Raw genomic sequence first — 21,751 nt, 5'->3', positions numbered from 1 at the left:
AAGGGTTCCCAGCCATCAAATGTCCATGTTCAAACCCTCTCTTTCGTAAGCTCAGCAAAGCAGACACATGACTGAAGCTGTAAACACTCCCTACCTTTTAATGATCTGAGGTATTAAGTTCACATGAAGCAGTACTTTGCACCCATGTGGCAGATGCACCCAAGGTTACTTACTAACGTCATCTATGAAGCATGGTTAGCAGAAAAATGAATTTGGACTTTCTTGGTCTCTTACGGTAAACACTCTAAACACTTGACGTTAGGCATTTTTAGTAAGATCGCTAGTCCCTTTAGAATATCTTGGGCTATATGTATCCAAACTAATTTTAACTGAGTATAGAAGCAAAGATGCATCTCACCCCAAGTATACTTTTTAGGCACAACATGATTACATGTATTCTAAAAATGGGAATGTGTGAAGATGGAACCAAATCAAATTCTGAAGCCAAATATTTAGAGCATTTGAAACTTAAAATAACATCCATATATTTATAAATGCTTGAACTTCTGCAATGAACAGAACCAAAATTTCAGAAAATCTCAGAAATGGCATGCAAAGAAGGCATGTGAGGTCAAACGTTTGGCTAAGAAAGATTATTTGACCATGCCAAGATGTAAGAAAATACCTCTTTGCTGGAATCTACATCTCTCTTGAAAGTAATGTCATACGTTATTTCATGTTTGTTTTCAGTAGGGTGAGACCAAAGGCTGAGCAGATGTAGAAAATACTTTTGGCAATATTCTTCTTTGCCTTATAGCACGCCAAGTATATATGGTGTTGGTTTTCTGCTCGTTAGGATTACAGGTTTTTGGCTTATTTTCATAGGCAGCAATATGCAGAATATGCAATGATGCAGAAAAATGTCTGAGCGCACTCACTTGCTTAAGACTGCTGCTTGGGATAACAATCTGTTTATATGCACAGTTCCAAACATTCAGCTCCCATAAGACAGTGTAATGCTCCAGTAATAAGACATTCATCTCCCTCTTCACCCCTTCACTGCTTGTCTGTATCACTTACGAGTACGGCCACTACTGTCAGCAGTCAGACTATAGCCTGGACGGACAGCCTACTGAGCTTTGTAAATTATTCGTTTCCTATCAGACACCTGACACGATAACAACACCAGGCTACTTACTTGCTTTCCAAGTTCTGACCCTTTGAGAAAATCATCAACCGAAGCCCCCCTCCTTTTGATATTAGGAGAATCATAGCCATCTTCCTCATCATCTGAGTTAACGTACTGGGCTGCATTACTCCTTTCGCTAAACACACTTCTTCTCTCCATCTAGAAAAGCAACAGAAAATGGGAAATTGTGAAGCAGACCTGTTCCTGCAACCACTGGGAGAAATGGCAAACATAAGACAAGGATTCCACATACCTTGCTTCCAGGACTCAAGAGCACAGCATTTAAATATATTCATGGGCTTAAAGTAACTTTTGTTTCTCTTGACTGCAACATCTTAGGTGCTTTGGGGAGTCTTTTGCTTATAGTATTATTTTCACTCGCAAGCAATTATATGCTTTTATGTGACCATCACTCAGTTGATAGCTTTCCTCCCCTGTACCACTATCACCTCAAAACATTGCTGAAGGCAGGGTGCTCCTACAGGACACAGTATTGGAATCCTTCCCTTAAAAGAAGCAGGCTGTTGAGGGTATTATTTAGTGTTTCAACTCTCTGATGTTGGAGAAAAGTGCCTTCTGCTTACGTCACCTCCCTGATAAATCGAGAACGCTGCGTTCCTTGACGTGTTATGATTATCACATGACAGCTAGTGCTTCTTTTCCATCAAGTCCTTTGCCTTAGCCTTTTCAGGGCTATACTGCCAGAGGCTGCCTAAGGAACACACTAATGATGAAATTTCCCTCTTGGCTGATGGTTACCAAAAGATCTAGACACTTCAGCATTTATGACCTCAAAACAAAGAAAAGTAATAAGACCTTATGCTCTTCCTCTGCTCAGAGATGAATCTTGTCATCAGCTACTGAATCCTGCTGCCTGTTCTAGTGCTTGGGCTTTATGGCTGATGCCATCTAATGGGCTGGGTGGACGGCTGTAAGACCACAAAGATGGCTTGCTCTGCAGCAACCTACTGCAAGGGGAGAGCTTCTGCTACTGGGTCTAAACGTGACAAATATCACTGGCAGAAGTTGGCTTAACCTAGATTGAAACTGGCCTTAAAATTTTTCCCAGATCCCCGAATGAATCAACCAACATCAAAACGAACGTAACTAAACACGGTTTGGGGCATATTTTATGTCAGCAGTTTTCAAACACAGAAAAAGTATTTCAGTTCAGTATTTCCTCAAAGAAGGAAGAAACATATGTATGTATGTATTTAGCAAATTGTATTGATGCAATGATTCCAGAATTACTCAGCTTCCCAAAAGCTGTATCATCCTCCACTGGCTTGGTTCTGCCCTAAAACAGGGGAAGTCAGTGAGTTGGGGCTGCTAAGGAAGTGTGAACTGTCAACGTGAGTGGAGTTATTCTGGAAATACAATGAGATATCAAAGACTGGACATTAACAACTGATACATACACTGATGCATACACATCAGCTATGCTTACCATTCTGACCCAGGAGCTTCAAATACGGGATTTTAGTTAACTAGCAAACATCTGAGTCACTGAAACAAGCCAAGGGTCACAATGCTCTCAAAAACAGGAGTCTCCTTCAGGCAGCGATGCTTCTAGTATCGACAAGAAGAGCTGTAATGAAAAGCTTTTTCTCACCTGGCTCTCCACATCTTGAAGAAGTTGTAACTGTGAGGGTGGAGCACTGAGAAACAGACCCTCTTGGAGGGCAGATCAATGGCAGCATACGAAATAGTGCTTTTTGTGTATGCAAACTGCTTATCTGCTATTTTGAAAAAACATCTGTAAAGGTTTTAGAATACAAACATGCTTCACACTAACTAGCTAGACTTACTGTGAGGGCTAATCTTTTTAGAACAGCTTAGGAAATGTGGGCAGAATCTCATTCCTATAAGGGACTCTAACCAACAGTCAGATAACAGGCATTGCTTTTCATAAGGAAATTAAGAAACGGGAAACTAAGTTTTGTGTTTCTCCTTCTCCCCTATGTGCATATGCTTCTCCCTTGTAGAGCATTCAGAAGCTGTAGTGACAAATGCAGAAACTACACAATTAAGAAGTGTTTTTAATATTGAACACAGCACGTAAAACAAAGAACCGGAACAACTGTTTTGTTTAAATATAAACCAATAATCCAAAACAAACCTAGTGCTATATTAACCTTGTGACTAGAATTTGAGGAATCTTTTACTTTACATAAAGTAAATAGTCCTATCAACAGCCAAGGCAGGTTAAGCACATCTGTCTGCATTCTTAGGACTTTCGTCTAGCTGCCTATTTCTGGTCCCATTTTTAAACTGTCCTCTCTATTGTTTTGGTCTCATTCAAAGTACGTCAGTGCTTGGTTGATTTTTCTCACGTGGACACAGGCTCCCTTTTGACTCCTATAGGATCCAAGCACAAAATTTGACAACCTATTGCCATTTTTTCAGAAGTAGTAAGGCTCTGCAGTTTTTGGAAGTAACCTTTCTGGTTATGTTATAGGGTTTCTGCAGTTGATCAAAGGTTGATAAATGCTCCATATGAAGCATATTTGGGGTAGGTGCTATAGAACTTTATCACATTACTTCTTACCAAACTACTGACCTTCAGGATTCAGGAATGTGTAACTGCTCATGAAGACATATACTCCAAAAAATTCATTGATGGGAACCGCCACAACGAATACAGTGAGCCAAAAAAGCCATAAGAAAATGTCTCCCCTTACCCTGTTGCTCTCTGCAACTCGCTGTGCAGCTTCTCTTGCCATGGCTTTTGCAACAGTATTTGGGACAGGCGTGCCTTGAGGCTGAGGGAGTATTCGGTTAGGTGATGGAGACCTCCTCCCCTGAAGCGGGCCATGAAAGTTAGGGGCAGGTGGCTCGAGTGTGTGTCCATGAACAGGGGATGCCGAACGAGTCTGCTCCCATGACTCATCCATTTTTAAATGGGGACCTAAATGTTCATCTTTGGTTTCTGGGACTCCGGCACTTGCTAATGGCTTAGATTTGGGAGCAGTTCTAGGGTGAGGGGTTGGAGGCACCAGTAGGTCAGATGGAATGGCAGCAACAGAAGAGTCCACAGATTCCCCTTGTGCAGAGAGTGTGCGAACGGTAACTTCCTTTGCTTCCAAGCTCCTTATTCTCATTAGCTCCACCAATGTGCTCTCTGCTGTAGGAAAGATCACCTCCGCCACCTAAGTACACAAACAAGCAACTTACTAGCATGAAGGCACCAGTTTCCCTGCCTCACCCTCACTAAAACACAGCCTTCAAAGTATTAATATGGAGTGAATTAATGCCAATACTGAGTGGGCTGGAGGAAGCCACATTAGGGCTCCACATCACTTAGCACCAGTTGTGTTTAATCCTTTCAGTCCCCTTGCCCAAAAACTGAAGTGCTTGCAGAAAGGGAGCTAATGATCAAATTACACAGGAACAAACAGAGGGGTTCTGTTGAAACCCAGAAAGCCAAGCACACGTTCAAATGCTGTCACACACTTATTGCTGCCTTTACCTGTCAATGGAAATTCACCTGATGTCGTTGGTCACTGTAACGCTGGAAAGAGAACTCACCCGTTGACCTTTCGCATAAACACCATAGCCGGTGACATTGGCACCATGGGAGGTCCCTGTTGCTGTCAGAGTTGGTGGTTTCCAGGACACCTGCACAGTTGCCGGGGTGGACCCAGCCCAGACAGTAACCTCTTGAGGTGGAGCTGGAGGACCTAAAAAAGAAAAGCCTGGTCACCAATCAGCATTAGATCACAAATATGTAGGCCCACTGACACAACTGTAAGCTGCAAACACACATCTCAAAGCACTTATTTATATATTTATTTTTAAGAAGACAAAATATCTTTATTGCAATCATAAGGCACAAACAGAAGCATACAAGCCCTCAACAGGTCATGGAGCCAAGAACTGACCCTCAGCCTAAAGCTGTTAACTAAGTTTTATTCATTTGCAAGCTGTTCTGTACTTGCAGCTTGCGGTGAACTTATTTTTATCCCTTCAGGCTGCATAACTGCTATTCACTCTAAATGCAGGAGACATTAACAGAAAAAGGTGGTGAGAAAAGTGCCAAGGAGTGGCACTATGTCAATGGAAAACTGCTGCAAGTGACTTTTTGGTGCATACCTCTGCGCCAGTATGCACAGTGCATAATTTTGATTCATCTGACAGCGTAAAAGGACTGGAAACTGGAACTTTAACCTTTTTTGTCACCAGTATATTGGTATGAAGGACAATCAGACTCAAAGTCTCTTCCCTGCACTGAAGAAAAAATTAAACCTACTAGCCTTTACAGTAGCATTTACAGTACATTAGCGTAACAGCAGACCAAGTACATCTTTAATTAACAGTCATTATTATCCCACTATAAATAGCTCCACTTTGGACAGAAAGCCAAAGTAAAAGTATCTTAGAGATTATTAGTTCATGCATATTAGAAGCATCCCATTGTGTTAACTTAACAGTCAAACACTTGAGAAGTGTATCACGCTAAAACATTTCAGAAGCAGGCGTCAGTTATGGCCATCTCTGGGTAATAGCTGGGAGAAGACAAATCTTGGCTGCTGTGAGTTTGTTTTTGCCAGTGAACTTAGCACAAACAATTTCTGTTCATCTACCGATACAGAAAAAGCTACAAGTATTACAGCTGTGCGCATTCATTGCTACTGGACAAAGTATGATGCAACAGAAAACATCACACAAGTCCCAGCCTGGGGATCTTCTGGCATACTCTCAATGCATAGCTGTAGTTTGCTGTTATTGAATTGCATCCTGTAGAGGGCACTGAAACACAATTCTGATCACGTTCAGGACACTACAGGCAGAATATTACATTTTTGCCTATACCATCCCTTACACTTACAGCGTATTTTTGACTTGCAGGGCCGAAGCATGTAAACTGACCTAATACTAACTCTTGCATTTTAATTTAGGATTCAATTTCAGACCACCATCAAACTTATTTTATGAGAGCCAGGCGCCCCAATCCAGCAGAGCTCTTCAGCTTACAAGAAATAATGTATCTCATCTAGACCAGTATCTGGTGTATAAAAATTACATTCATCTGCTGCTTCAGCGAAAAAGGCAACCTCCTCTACCCCCTGCAAAATAAACAATTTCCTTGCAGTCCATCTCCACCTTCACAGGCCGCAACAGAGATCGGTTTAATAACTTTAATACGCAAGGCTTAGTATGGTTTCTACTCTTCATGTCATGAATTGTTCTACCTCTTGATTGTCTTTGTTATCACCATAAACACGTAGTTTGTTTTGGAATTCTGCTACAGTTTGGTCTTCATGAATCAATGGCTTAAATTAGCTCAAAAAACATTACACTCCCATTGGTCCTGATCCTATACGTACCTATGTTTATTTTTAGATCCGAGCACCTGAAAGAGAACTCCCTCTCCTGTTCAAACTTAAGCACTGATGATACTTTGATGAATCAACACAGAAGTTTAACCACCCATCAACTACAGAGCCATCACTCAGCTTTGGTCCAATAGGAAGCAGTGTGTTTTCAAGCATGAATCATGCAAAACATCATATACTTAAGCAAAGAGAAAAATGAAGAGGTGACCTCTAATTGTCCTGTACTTTTCATTCAACTGCTCCCTCCAGCTTTGAAAAGTGAGCAGTTATCTCAAGCTCCTTTTTGCCTAATGTATTCCTAAAAAAATCTGGGATTGCCACCATGTGAAAAATTTACAGCATTCACTGATCTCCCCTCCCCATTCCCTTTTTGGCATAAGCAGCTGATGGTATCCTTTCCTATGAGGCAATGACATCACTGAGCCCACCAGTAAAGAGCAGAGCTTCTCACCATCAAAGAAAGTGAGCACATGTACTCATTCGTAAGCACTTCTGAAGCCCTTAGAAAAATGTCAGTACAAACTCTGAAAACTGCCTGTGGCCGTTTATGTTGCACTTCATGCTGCACTAGTTACCAAAACTGACATTCACCACAACTAAATGCTTACGTGACACCGCTCCCCTGCATGCATCTTCCTAAAGAAGCAAAATAATGTAAGATAGCCTTCACACAGAACATTGCTTTCTGAGCATCTTCTACAATCATTTTTGAAATGTGTCCTTTACAATGTAGATTAACTGAAGAGGGAAGGTCACTATACGTAAAAGATTAGCCATATTAAAGACACTTTTTCTTTCTCTGAACTGTAGTTTGGAAGAAGAGGTATGCGATCACGCAGAGACAGTAATATTGGCAAGAGAAAAACATGAGACACTTATAATGATAACTCCTATTGCTGACTTAGACTTCATGGGCATATTTTTCCCTGTGTTTCGAAGACATTTGACAGAAAAGCATCGACCTCTAATCTCTTCAACAATTGCTATTTTCCTTTGCTATAAAACACAGGGAGGAGGTGATGTGCTTTTGTAAAAATGCCCACTGGGAAATGAAAGGGTGGGGAAGATTCTGGGACCTCTGAATTCAAAAGCAGAGGCTTTGTAGCATATTGGCTCCTCAACAGAGGATGGCTCCTTCATTGCTTTAACATATTTCAGCAACTAGCAGGAGATGCAGTGTGTTACGTCTGGCCTGAAAACCTTACTCTTCCCAAACAACAAAGAAGTAAGATATCTAATAAATTCAAGTCACCACTTAGGCAGCATCATCTGACTCCCACAGAACATATACAGAGATTTAAAATGCTCCAGTCTTAGCAGATGCTACAGTAGCACTACTGCTTATCCTGCTGAAATGATTAAAGGCAAAAGAGTAAATGCCCAAGCTTAGGACATTTTTACTGAAGCTTTAAATCAATGGTAGCAAAAGCAGAAGATGTACAAGCTTAATTGTATGGACACCAGAAGGCTGTGCTGCCATTCAGAGGGACCTGGACAGGCTGCAGAGTTGGGTGGTGAGGAACCTCATGAAGTTCAACAAAGGCAAGTGCACGGTCCTGCACTTGGAGAGGAATAACCCCATGCACCAGTACAGGTGGCAGGCTGATCTGCCGGAAAGCAGCTCTGCAGAGAAGGACCTGGGAGTCCTGGTGGGCAAGTTAACCATGAGCCAGCAATGTGCCCTTGTGGCCAAGATCCTGGCTGCATTAGGAATTGTTGCCAGCAGGTCGAGGGAGGCGGTCCTCCCCCTCTACTCAGCCCTGGGGAGGCCATACCTGGAGGACTGTGTCCAGTTCCGGGCTGCCCAGTACAAGAGAAACATGGAGCAACTGGAGTGAGTCCAGTGGAGGACTACTAATATGACGAGGGGACTGGAGCATCTCTCCTATGAAGAAAGGCTGAGGGAGCTGGGCCTGTTCAGCCTGAAGAAAAGACGACCCTATCAACGTATACAAATATCTAAAGGGAGAGTGTCGAGATGATGGGACCAGACTCTTTTCCGTGGTGCCCAGCGACAGGACAAGAGGCAACAGGCACAAACTGAAACACAGACAGTTCCATCTGAATATGAGGAAAAACTTCTTTCCTGTGAGGGTGACAGAGCACCGGCACAGGTTGCCCAGAGAGGCTGTGGAATCTCCTTCCTTGGAGATATTCAAAACCTACCTGGACATGATCCTGTGCAATGTGCTCTAGATGACCCTGCTTGAACCCTGCCAGAAGTAATAATTAAGTGTACTTTTTTCAATGCTGGCCACAACAAAGAAAATAAACTACTACCAGAACAACTATAACGGAATGAATTAAAAACAAATGGATATTATTTTCACAAAGCACGCGTCTTGCAGCATGTGACCCATCATGATGATAAGCATGGCTCTCCCTAGTTTACTTCCCCAAGATGTTCCAATCCTTACCCAGGTACAAGGAAGAGACTAATGCAGGAAATGGATGCATTATGCCATGAAGTAATCTAATAATCCTCAGCCTGTTCATGAATGTGACAGGGATTACAGCATAAAGTCAATGGTTAGGTTCCCATATCTAGAATTTTCAGAGAAACTAAATTGCAGAGTTTTGGGGTAGGGAGAAAAATAATCAAACCTGCTGGCAACGTAGAAAATTCCACAAAAGCTTCCTTTTTCTCTCGTTGTTCCAGGGGAAGCTGCCAGGGCATCTGATGGGGCTTTGCCATAACCTTCACCTTGTAGGCCATATTGGGCTTCAAATTAAAAAAACGGTACTTGTAGCTAGCAGCCTTGACAATGTCAAATTCTTCTTCGTTAAGAAAAATCACATGACTGTAATTACTATTTGTAGGGAGCCAAGACAGCTCAGCAGAAATCTGGGTTATGTTCTCCACTTTAAGATTAGAGGGGGCTACAATGACATCCTTCCCAACTAACAAAGTGCACTGCAGTTCATCTGAGTTACCCTTGTTTGTAATGCTCTGAATTGATATTCGGTATGTACAGGCAGAAATGTTAAGCTTCTCTATAAGAGCTTTAGTTCTGCTTCCCAAGGCTATGTTCATTCGTACTTCTTTGTCAACGAGAACATTGTAGCTGCTAATGGATCCCCATCCAGGTGGCACTACTGGTGGCTCCCAGCCCACAATGACACTTTTGGCTAATTGTTTAATAAGGGTGATTTTTCTAGGATAAGGCACAATGTCTTCTCCAATTTCATCTATATTCACATCCAGAGTCCCTGCGCCATTGCTGATTACACTAGAGTCCATGTGGCTTGGTGGACTTATCTCAAGGAGATCTCCTTCCAAAGTAGAACCCGAATGATTGATGAAATTCTGATCTTGTTCACTGCTTAGACTGCTTGATAAACGGGTCTCATCGTCTTGAACAAAATCCACAAAATTTGAAGGGACTAGTCCTCTTTGTCCATCTAGAAGTTCCCCTGGTGAGAAAAAATAGTGTCATTAATGTCCTTGAATGCAGAGACTTCTTTCATGGCTGGCTTACGTGTTTTCTGAGAAATGCTACCATCTAGTAGGTTGAAATGAAGAACTACATCAAATCAAATGAAACGGATCAGTTTAACTCCGTTAAGAAGAGTTAAATCTATGCATGGATTAAAACTCTACTTGAAAGTAAACCATATTTTACCATGGCCATAAACCATATTTGTGCTGCACATCACTGCACGGTGCCTGTTGAAGAAGGGGTTAACAAAAAGCAGAATTCTTCCTCTCCTTGCTTAGACTGTTGGTTTGTTTCATTTTGTTTAAACTTACTTTGCACCGCTGCTATAAACAAAGAATGGTCCTTGATATCAGAAAAAAAGTTGCAGGCCACCACTGCATCAGGTGGCTAATTACCAATGAAGATCATAGTGCAAGTGACCTGTCCTTGAATTACAGAACACCAACAGAAAAATGAAGCTATGAAGTTGCCAAGGGTGATTTTAGAACAAAAACGTTTGTAAAGTAAATGGCAACTTTGGTGCTCTTAATCAACTTGCATGAAACCATTAAAAGTTTCTTAGCTCCAGTGTGACTTCATGTCAATGCCTTGCATTGGACAAGAGAAGAAAGAACACAGAGGTGAAAATTATACACACATTGCATTCATAGCTCAGGAAGGAAAGGAACACTGAGGCAAAACCCGTAATTGTCAGTAAGCTTCCTTGTCAACTTAAATCTTGCACGAAGGAAAAGCTGACAATTTAAAACATCTTATAGTCAGCCATGCCTGCAAGGAGCGGCTTTGCTGGTGCAGAAATTCTGGTAATTAACACAAATACGATAGGGGTAATTTTAGCAGCTGATTTGGTAGTAGATGAAGGAAAGCACTGCGAGTGTGTTTGACAGATGAAATGATTTTAATCTGCATCAATTAGCATGTATTTATAGATTCAAAAAAATACCTTCATAAAAGCCATCTTCGTCCATATCTCCATACACATAAAGGTATTTTCCTGCCGTAAGGGGGAGCTCTGCTTCTGGATTTTCATTTGGTCCATCAAAGGGGTTGTAACTGCAATGGAGTATGGATGGAAAACATGCATATTCACTTACAACCCCCACACAACTGAAAACTAATCAGAAAAAGAAGCTGTACAGTTCTGCAGAGGAAGGTAACTCTTCAGTCTTTTGGCTTACCTTTTGAAATATGCATTCTGAGAGGTGTCTAGGTGAATTAGTGAGTACTACAAACTGTAACTGGATTGCCACAGGCTGCCATGAAACACAACCTATTCACTTAAGTGCTATACACTTAAAGCCATGTCCTTCTCCAAACAATTTACTTGTGAATTTCTCACTTAGGTCTCTCTGAATACACTACTGGCATAAACCTTCTTCATACCTTAAGATCAATTGCAGAAATCTCACTTGCAAGTCTAAAAAGAGAGTCCACATATTCTGTCCATTTTTATATGCCAGACTTCTACACAAGTTAATAAACTTCAGCAGAGACAAGTTAAATAGAGACAAAAGCACTAAGTTATGGCTAAAAACAAGCCATAGACTTGCCATATAGACTAAACTTCTTACAAAGTAATTAAATCCATACCCTTGCCAGACTGTGAATGGCTGCATCCTGCTGGTAACTATGGACAGATAATCATTCCTTACTATAAGGCACAGTAGAAAACAGAGCTTGACAAGAGGCTGACAAGTCATTTAATTCATGGTGTCTAACCCTAAATTGGCACAAGCAGTGTATTACTGCTCACTCAGGCAATCTCTCAAGGGACTTAGGTGAATATTAGAATCTGTTTAAAACCAATTTGAAAGGTAAGAGCATAAAACAGTAGAGTTGCTGACGACTGCAGATTCAGGATACAGTTATTCTCAGCACGCAAACGTCCCCAGGGATGACTGCTGTCTTAAGAGACTCCAAGAGCTCTGGGGTATGTTTGTGTCTCTTTTGTAAACAAACACACAGACACTTTGTGCTGTTTATTTAGTTAGTTGTATAAAAATCCTTTTGCCAAGAATTGTACAGATTTTAATGACTCTGACCTCACTTGCATTTAAAGAAAACAACGGCCACTAACATGCTATATAGTCTTGCAAGTAGTCTTACTTGTAGCCTGCAAGTTGATTTAAATGCACACATATTCTCTTCCCTAAAATCTTTCCTACTTACAGTCAACATCAGTAAGGTAGTATAAACATTACACACGTCTCAGTCACACGAAGATGGTATAAACTATATCTGAACAGAAAACTTCCATGAACAGCACACTGATTTCTGTCTTTTGGGATCACAGTATCTTGATGGGGTAGAGCTGAAATGCATTAACAAAAAAAAAAAAAAAAAGTCTGCCTAATTCTGAAAATGCACAGAAAACAACACAGGGGAATTCTTCTCTTGCAGCCCCTATGAACTCTGTTTTTTCCAGTGGTGGGGGCATGTGATTGTACACTGAAGACCAAGTGGTGCTCACATCACTTAACATACCGGGCTTTGAAAAACACAGTGATATTTAATCTATAATGAATACACCGCCAAAGGAAAGAAACCGTCAGGCACAGAAAGTTTTATCACAATAGTACCTCACATCTGAAATTTTATGTGCGAAGTAAAGACCTGTGAAACTTCTAAATCTTTCTAGCACGGATGAAAGAGCAATTCATAGAAACTGACTGAGACATCCTCTATGAGGTAGGAGGGTAAGCATTCTCATCTCATTTAGACATTGAAAGGCAGAAACACAGTGGTGGGTAAAAGAGTCATGCCATGTTAAACTTTCTCTGACAATTAAAGCACATGGAAATGGCACTATTTTGCAGCCAGTGCAAACAGGAAAGAGGTCTGCTATCTATAGCATGCAGGCTGAAGTTTGCCTTTAAAGCCTACAGGGACAACGATCTTCTGTTCTTCTAGCATGACGGTATCAGAAGCAAGTGAACATCCAATATGAAGGAATCCAACTGATCAATTATTACTTTTTAGTTCACTAAAACCTCACTTACCAGCCAGTGTTGGGATCCAACCTCTAATGAGCCTAGATCGTCCAGATCTAACAGATAAACCTCTTTGCCTGTAGAGAGACACGCTGCTGCCCACCATGTGCTGTAAAGCAGATTCACAGCCCAAAGGAAGCGGGGATATAGCTCTGTTAACCCACCTACCCAGTGTGAAAAAAGGCATTTGCATTTGCCTTTCTACTGTGAACGAAAGGTGCGTGAACAAAAGTGAAACAAAATGTTGAATATTACAAATATATATTACATATGTAATGAGCTGTTACGTTACCTGTAACGGGCAATGCAAAGATGGACTTTCCCAGAATATCTCTGCTTTGAGGTATTGGAATTCCGATCATTATCCATCTGTACAGAAAAAGAGACAATGGGATTTCAAAAAGATGCATTCACTGTTATCCTGACTGGCAATGTTAATCAGATAAAAAAAAGAAATTGTGATAAGGAACAGAATTGGTTAATTTTATTTAGAAATGTTTAGGCCAAAAAGGAACTGCAAATTAGATTCTAACACCGCAAAGAAATTCAGCTAATTGCCTGATCTCTCGCTACAGATTCAGATTGCATGTCTGATTCTGACTGTGGGCTTTTCTCAAAAGCTTCCAAAATTGACCCATCTGGGGATTAGTTAGTGCCTTATCATCTGGGCAGTGGCCAAAGCTGAAGGGGATGCGATGTCAACCATACCATTCCCTTTCACGATGCTCACTAAAGAGATAGGCATGACTTAACCATACCGGCCTCACTGACCACTTCACCCTCCTGACCGAGTTTATTAAAGTCTCTGTTAAGAGTATAGTAAAGTCAGTTACTCCAAGCTGACCTATTGTAAGTGATCGGTCTAGTGTTTCCAGGCGCACTACAGCTATATGATCACACAGCTAACCTGTAATGACACCCTGAAATTTTAATAAGAAAACAACAGTAGTACCCAAATACCAATAGCTTAGTACCTTAGACAAACGCTACATTTTTGAGCTGCTACAAGTGTCAGCTTCCACACACTTGCAAACAATGAGTATCAGATAAAACGTACCCCTTGGCCAACCCAAACCACAGCAGCAGCATTGGCTGAATGCCACCCTTTCACTGAAAGAAACAGCATATTCCCTCTGAATCTACCATCACATTTAATTCAACAGAGTTCTGCAAAGCCACACTTCTATTCCATCACAAGTCTGGTTCTCGAAAACCTGGAGATTAAATAGTGGTGCTGCATCAACACAGACTCTATCCTATTTCAGCCCTGCACTAGGTATCTCACTGGTAAAACAGTAATTCTTTCTCTCACACTCTGAACTTGGTAGAGTTTTTAAAGTGACAGATGCGCTTTTTCCCTCCACTTATTTCATAGTTTGCTAGAGCCCTTTAAGGAAAAATGAAAAACTTTTCCCCTGAGCTTGAGAGAACTTCAATTAAGGTAGAAATATGAGGTTTGACAGTGGGATCAAATAGATAAATTGTCTAAAAATGGACTCTTAATTTCACAATCCGGATAAAGAGTGAAGACTGATCTACAACAACCAGATTTAAATTGGTCCCTGCTTGGTTCCCAGGATGGAACAGAAGTGCAACAGAAAAATGCATGCAAATCACTTTTCCTCTGGATCAGACCCAAGAGAGGGGTTTGTGTGCCGGGTTAGCACAACAAACTATTCTCACCGGCCAACACTTCACCTCCCCTGAGGAGGACAGTAAGAGCCAGCTAACAGGTATTCGCCCTCTCTGTATCCTTTGGGGATGTAGGTAACCTTTTCAAGGGGTATCCTCCTGATATCTTTTTAAGGGCACGTAGCAATGCTCATAACTAACCCAATAATAACTACTCCAGAGACCATTTTGTTGCTAATAACAATCAGGCAAGCTGCAGAAGTATTTTTGCAGAATATCATTTTTTATTTCAGACTTCACAGCATTGAGCCCCATTTTTAGGTTTTGTTAAAAGACTATTTCCTCGTGATTTAATTCATACACACTCCTCCTGGGTCCTGGATACCTCTAAAAAAGAATGGAGCTGAAATCCTGTGAGCTTGCATAATATAAGTATGTATCACATAATTATACTCAAGAAGGCACACAAGGAACAATTTGGCAAAAGAGAGCTTGACATTCTCAGTGAGAGATAACTGAAATATAATAGAAAAAGGGAATTAAATCTGACGTGCACTTCTCCTGTTCCTTGCTGTTAGTTCTGCTTCCCTAAATCTCATTGCTACGCTGCCTTTTCGAGTTTGATTACTCCAGGTTGCTTTTTTTGTGGCCTTTTCAAAGAGCAGTGAACGTTCCCATGTTGCTAGCGAGGCACGTATATTCATTTGTAGACAAATCCCTAGATATGCCTGCAGAATGCCTGCTGTACAGGAAGCTAACATTTTGTGGAATGTCTTGCTCCATTCTCAGGTGTGCAATCCACTTGAAAACATTTTGATTCCACCATCTTTCAAAGGTTCAGTAGCAATGAACATAAATTCGCTAGAGATATGCACACAGCTGGAGTTTATTTACTTCTAAAAAGAGTAAGAATGGGAATCAGGACTGTATTTTATATGGGTGAGGGGTATAATCTAAAGATCACTTCCTCATTGCCCATACAGAACAGGCTCACAGCCTTTAACAGAAAATAACACCCTTCTACAAAGACTTTAAAAATATTTCCTGTACTTTCTTATACTTAACATCTGTCCTAAGTATCAACAGTGGATTTGTTATGGCACCTTTGTAAAGCTCTTCTGAGGTCTCCAGTGGCTTTCTACTAGAATTCTACTAGGTACCTAGGAAAAACCGAACCTTTCAAAAGCACAGACAAATGCAAGGTGGAAAGTTGAACAATATAAGACTCTGGTGACAACATCCTGTAACTTTCACTTCCAGGTTACAGGCTCCAAATCAGTTTGGAAGAGTGTGCTGGAAACTGCTCTTAGCAGGTGGTATCAGTCTAATCGGAGTGAGAAGATTCACACTTCGTGAAAATCAGGCAAACAAGAAGCCCTGCAGAATGAGCCAGTTCTCACACCTAGAGCATACCTGCCTGGACAGGGCATGGAATTGCTCTTCCAGTTGCCCAGGATGTAGCAAAGTGACACCTTTTGGTAGATATAATAATAATAGAAACAAAAAACAACATAACATAGACATAAACCAAAGTAGACACAGACAAAAGTGCTGACTTTCACCTCTTAACACAGTATAGAGCTCCTCAAATGCATCATCAAAGGCTGAGATTTTCACAGAAGCTTGAGGATCTCACACAGCCATTTTTCATGTTGTGTAACTACTGAAAATTCCCACTGATCATGTTTCCAAGATGTCTAAAAAATGCAGACATTCCACCTCCTGACTTTTTAAAAGCAGGTGGATCTCCCTTCATCGGTCCCCAGGAGAAGTCCTAGCCCCGTGACACCCATTTCCAGTAACAAACTTAAGACTCACGTCTGAATCAAATCTGCATCTTGGGCTACCAGATCTTGCCTTGGACAGGAATGTAGGTTTGACAGACAATTGTTCTGGTTTGTCTCCAGATATCTGCAGGGGCCGTATAAACTCTGAAATCACACAACGACTTCCAGAAGGACTTTCATGACCTGGCAGTGAACAAAACACACAGGAGAACAAATAATTGCTATCAATTAGAAACTCTGCCATCTAATACCAAGAAATGAGTTATTTTCTCCTCCTGTTAGAAATCTTCTAGGAAAAAAACAAGGTAGATGGACTGGAGAGCATGAAAGTAGCTAACCCTACTATTTCAAAGCCTGTCCGTAGATTACATAGGTCAACAATAGGTAATGGAGTATCAGGTAGAAAGTGAAGGCGTTTCAATGCAAAACAAACAAACAAACAAACAAGCAAATTAAAGTTAGAGCTTCCTTTAATGAAAAAGGCCACCGGTGTTCTGAGCACCCTAACATCTTTGGAAAAGTTATTTCATGTGTTGTTTAACACGCCCGCTTATTTGAAGAGCACTGAAAAGGTGCTGTTGGAGCCCTTCTATTTCTTGCTTTCTGGAAATCTGGCATCTACCGGAAAGTAGAATCAACTTGTGCGTTTATCTTCTGAGAAAGCGACTGAAATGCCGGTAATTTTGTTGGCAGGATGTTCATTTTGAAATGAAGGGAGGTGGTTCGGTTTGTTGCAGGGTAGTAAGTTCCCAGGCCACCACCTTCATGAGTTTCTCATTAACACCAGTAATAAAATACATAATCTGATCACAGTGCCATCTCTCAGGCTTCTAAAAAAACAGGAGACAGACAGACAATGAAAAATAAAAAAAATCTCCAGAAATACGTTTGAATATTTTTATTGATTTTTTTTTAAAGCACTAAAAACAGAAAGGAAAAGATAGTACATGTGACACATTTAAAGGATCTAAGGAGGCAATCTTGCAAGAGGCTACACACGCCAATCTCCTATCAACTCAAGCAAAAACCAGGCCTAATGGTGAGGGGAAGCAAGTAAAAAGAACTTCGTTAAGGTTACAGGAGAGACGAATAAAAATGGTATGTAAAATACCTTACATTTTTTTCCCTTTCACTGTTAGGTTAGTCCTCAAACCACATAGAAACAAGCAGGAAATTGTAAACTGAGCCTAATTATATCTGCAGTAGCAACAGAAGTTATAGCAGAGCATGCAGTACGGGCATTGCTGACGCAATCACATATCCAGGGCAACTTTTCCTCTCTTTCTCTCTCTCTCTCTTTAATATGAGTCCATGCTCTAATTTTTCAGGCCCTGGATATGCGTAGGTTCAGCATTCCCTCTCCAGTTCTGCCAGGAATCTGGAAGTACAAGCTTCCCAGATACATGTCACCAGGAATCATCACTGGAATCTACTCCAACTGCAGGGGAGAATGAGTTCCAAAACACATCACCAGAGGGTTTTCTGGTGTGCTCCTTGGTCCAATATGATTAATTTTCTCTGCATCACTGTGATTTACAGCAAGACGGCTTAAGCACATTGACAGCAGGGAAACATACAAGTCATCATACAAAAGATTAATTACGACCAGTCTTGCTTGCAGCAATTGCTGGACTGGAAAAGGGCACATTTCTTATACTTGGAATCTTTCTCACACATGTAACAGAAAAGCCATCCCCATTCAGAAACCTTTAGCCAATTTAGCTCCTTCTCTTTGCTGCTAATGTGCTTACCATACCAGCCTGTCAGCGCCGAGCCTATAAATAATTGGTCCAACTGTGATTATTCATTCAAAGGAAACTGCTGTTGGGTCTTACGCCTCCTGGACTTTTCAGGCTTTGTTATTATATTAGTTATACCAGACACAAAAAGCAGAGAAAGATTCTTGGACTATCTACCCCTTGTTTTGCATAGTATACAGGACGATGACCAGGCCAGGAACACACAGCTATTAAGAACGAACTCCAGGAAGAGCAAGACACGGGAAAATATTCAGCTGTCTTATTTCTTCCAGCTGTAAAACAGGGAGCAGAATATTTACTTTGGGTCCTTCATAGACACTATCCAGGGAACAGACTGTGCAGTAGCTGTACTTGCATTATGTGCTTGTACAGCTCCAGACGATTCTAATAAGGAGATACAGCCCACTTAGATGCCTCACTTCCTATCTGAGTAAGTCCATACCCTCTATCTAGCTCGTATGTGAAAAATGTAGCTTATGCCCCAAATCCAGCTACGCAAAATGGATCTGACTACCTAACTGGATTTACTGCCTCCTTCAGTGTCCTCCATTTCTCTATTTATTTAGCTACTTGTGCAACACAGTATCTCCTTCTTGCTCTGATAAATGCTGCACTGGGTGCCGTCAACTCCTATCTCTTTATGAAAAAGTTTGTGACATAACAGAAGCTGATCCTCTGCACCTCTTGCAGGACTGCCTTTATCTGGGACCGCACCTATTTCTTAAGCAGCTTAAAAATTACTGTATTTCCGAGGTATTCTTATATCTGCAATAAATTGGAAAGAACAGACCTTGGACAAGCCGTATCATAGAGTGTCAGCAGTTAATTCCCATGGACTCTGCATAGCAGACTATTTTAAAAGGTCAAAGGATGCTTAAATAACGTTGTGTAAATTCATGCTGACTCTACATACGTAGAGTCACGGTTGGATTAAAAATATATAAACACACAATTATCAAGCAATGCCTTAGCAAAAAGCTAAACTGAGATTCACTATGCATGCAGCACATTCCTTCTGATATCTCCTGAATCTCTGAAATCTTTTGATCGTTTCTCTAAAGGATGTCTACTTTTGTGGATTACGAATCGATGAGTACAGCCACACATGGCTGCATTTGAAAACTAGCCTACTTTTACCACCAAAGAAAGAAACAATTTCAAACTAAGTTCTCTTCTTCATCCAATGTAATTTCACTAATTTCCCTGAACTTGAACAACATGTGAACATGGAGAATATGAAGAATGTGGTGGAATCTGTCCTATTAAGAATGTTCTAAAATTTGTGAACCTGCTGGAAACTAAGAAAAACAGATAGCTTTCTGTTAGCAGCACTCTGGAAAACATTACAAATTAAAAATAAAAAAAATTGCCTTTATTTTGCCATGACTGGCAGCTAGTCTGTTAATGAAGTCTGAAGAACACCCTCTTAAGGAAAGAGGCAAGGAAGAGTTCCAGACTATTTAATTTAGATGTCTGAGGCAGAATTAAAGCTGACCATACGTTAAGTTCAATTAGACCCTCCATTTTATTTATGGGATTATTGATTCATTACAGACTACCTACATTATCTAGAAAGACCATTTAAATGCTCCCTTTATCTGATATATAATAAATCTCGAAGGTTTCTGTATCTGGTTGTGACATTATTATATATTAAGAGTGAACTTCTTACACACTAATCTATTCTGCCAAGGTTTATTTCATTTCCTGATACATTCAAACATCACAAATTAAGGCAAAGCAGCTGGCCATAAACCGATCTCATTTCCGTCATTTGCTTTGCTTTGAAAGCTGTCCTTGTGTTCTTTCTTTCTCACACATAATAAAAATAATTACACCTCTGGGTTGAAGAACTTGCTGTAGCATTACCATCATTATTGTGAAACGGTTGATTTCAATAATTTAAAATCCTGCCCACTTGCTTAAACATTACTTTATTGTTATCAGTGCATTCGTACTGAGTACTGTTCAAGCATTTCTGATGTTTATATACCACTGCTGCCGGCCCTGAATTCTAAGTAGCATAAGTATCAATAGGTTATGAGAACAGGTTTACAGAGCGAGGCCTTTAAATGACTTCAGTACAGACCTTGCTGTGTTTTAAGTGTTTTTAGTCAAAGGCTTCTTGGAGGCTTTTGTTGCATTTTGGAGGCTATATTAAAAGCTATTTTCATTAACATTTAAAGAATAAATATTAGGCAGCTTGGAGAGCTTGACTCAGGACCTCAGAAAGCTTAGTTAGTCTTTATTTAAAGATTGGGACCTACTGAGATCAATTCTGGGGATGGAGACTGTACCTTCACAAGCTGCCTAAAGGACATTTCAGTTCCTAATTATCTTTTCCTTAAAATTAGTTGTTGTTTGGAAAATCCTGCCCTTAGAATAATGAGGAGCTAATCCTGTCGTTATTAAGCAAATTTCTACTGACTTCTTACATCTACCATGTAATGCCTTCTGAATTCTCCATTTAATGCACTTTGATAAGACAGCTGCAGCTTCAGAAAAGCCTACAAACTATTATACACCACAACGGGTGAGAATGCAAGCACTCTGAATTTTGTGCTTAAAAACCAAGTACAAAGTCACTGAAGTGAAATGAAAGAAGAATGTCATCTTGGTTCCTTTCGACTTGCTTTCACTTCGAGTTTAACATCCTTCATTGAAAATAACTGCTCATCTGCAATAATAAGGAAATGATTTGTGATTTCTAGGCCCTACACCTCAGAATTTTTCTAGAAGCTTAGTAAGATGAAATTTAAAAAAATTCAGGACTTTAATTAAAAGTCAGGAAGTTTAATTTTTCTGGTTCCTCTTCATATTTATTCTAAAACAATTTGGGTTGAATCGCTCAGCAATAGAAATTACCTAATAGGCAACTATGAATGTTCCTTTGCAGATCAGGTAGTTCATTCTGTCCAGTTCTATCATTGTAGCATAGATGATACTGAGTTAAGTATCACCTGCTTATAAGCACACTCCTCAGTGTTGATAATAATATAGTTATACACAATCTAACATGGGATTTACATGTGAGTTCCTTTTGAGCGTCCTGAGGTAACCACTGTATTGCCTTGATCTTTGAAAATTTCTTATGCATAATGAACCATTAACAAACTTGTATACTTCGCAGGAGCAGTTGCCTTTGGCAACAGGAGATGACCTGGCAAAAGCTCAACACAGATCTTGGAAAAACACACACTGAGATGAACATATTAAGCACTATAAGCACAGGAAAACCAATGTAGATGTAAACAGATTTTATTTTTCTGACTTTACAGTGTTCATTTCTTTTAAAACTCAAATCAATCATACTTTCAGTGTAGTCTCCGTTTTCAAAATACCTAGTAATTAAAATGTTCAAAAACTAATTTAAACACAGTTAAAAATTTAAAAACATCTTTTTATATTTTATTAAATGCCAATAGATGCTATCCATAAGTTAGTCTGTTAAAATACATCCCATGAACCTCCTTTTCGACCTAAATCTGTCTGTGATAGAATTAGTGTCTTCACGGACAGCGTCTGCTACAAATTTCACTGATAAGATGGCTAACGCAGCCTGGGTGTCTCTGTTCTTTCTTTCCCCATAAACTTACTTCAACAAGTTAGCAGACCAACTGCTGCAGCTGAAACGATAAAGGTTTTCCAACAAAGCCTGTATACGTAGAGCCTCGTTA

At 40.3% G+C, this 21,751-nt stretch overlaps 1 protein-coding gene across 7 annotated transcripts in view; it reads right to left on the bottom strand.

Moving 5' to 3' along the window:
* RIMBP2 (RIMS binding protein 2) overlaps positions 1-21,751 on the bottom strand; it is a 123,368-nt gene that overhangs the window by 28,502 nt on the left and 73,115 nt on the right. For all 7 annotated transcript variants that reach the window (XM_009666660.2, XM_068911647.1, XM_068911648.1 and 4 more), the window contains 7 exons: positions 16,346-16,497; positions 13,188-13,264; positions 10,849-10,958; positions 9,070-9,879; positions 4,658-4,809; positions 3,811-4,278; positions 1,139-1,288 (listed from right to left, as the gene is read on the bottom strand). In XM_009666660.2, the coding sequence (XP_009664955.2) occupies positions 1,139-1,288; positions 3,811-4,278; positions 4,658-4,809; positions 9,070-9,879; positions 10,849-10,958; positions 13,188-13,264; positions 16,346-16,497 (1,919 nt within the window). The remainder of the gene's footprint in view (positions 1-1,138; positions 1,289-3,810; positions 4,279-4,657; positions 4,810-9,069; positions 9,880-10,848; positions 10,959-13,187; positions 13,265-16,345; positions 16,498-21,751) is intronic.

The sequence above is a fragment of the Struthio camelus genome, chromosome 17, assembly GCF_040807025.1.
Source record: "Struthio camelus isolate bStrCam1 chromosome 17, bStrCam1.hap1, whole genome shotgun sequence".
NCBI lineage: Eukaryota > Metazoa > Chordata > Aves > Struthioniformes > Struthionidae > Struthio > Struthio camelus.
This window is presented reverse-complemented; position numbering and strand designations above follow the sequence as displayed.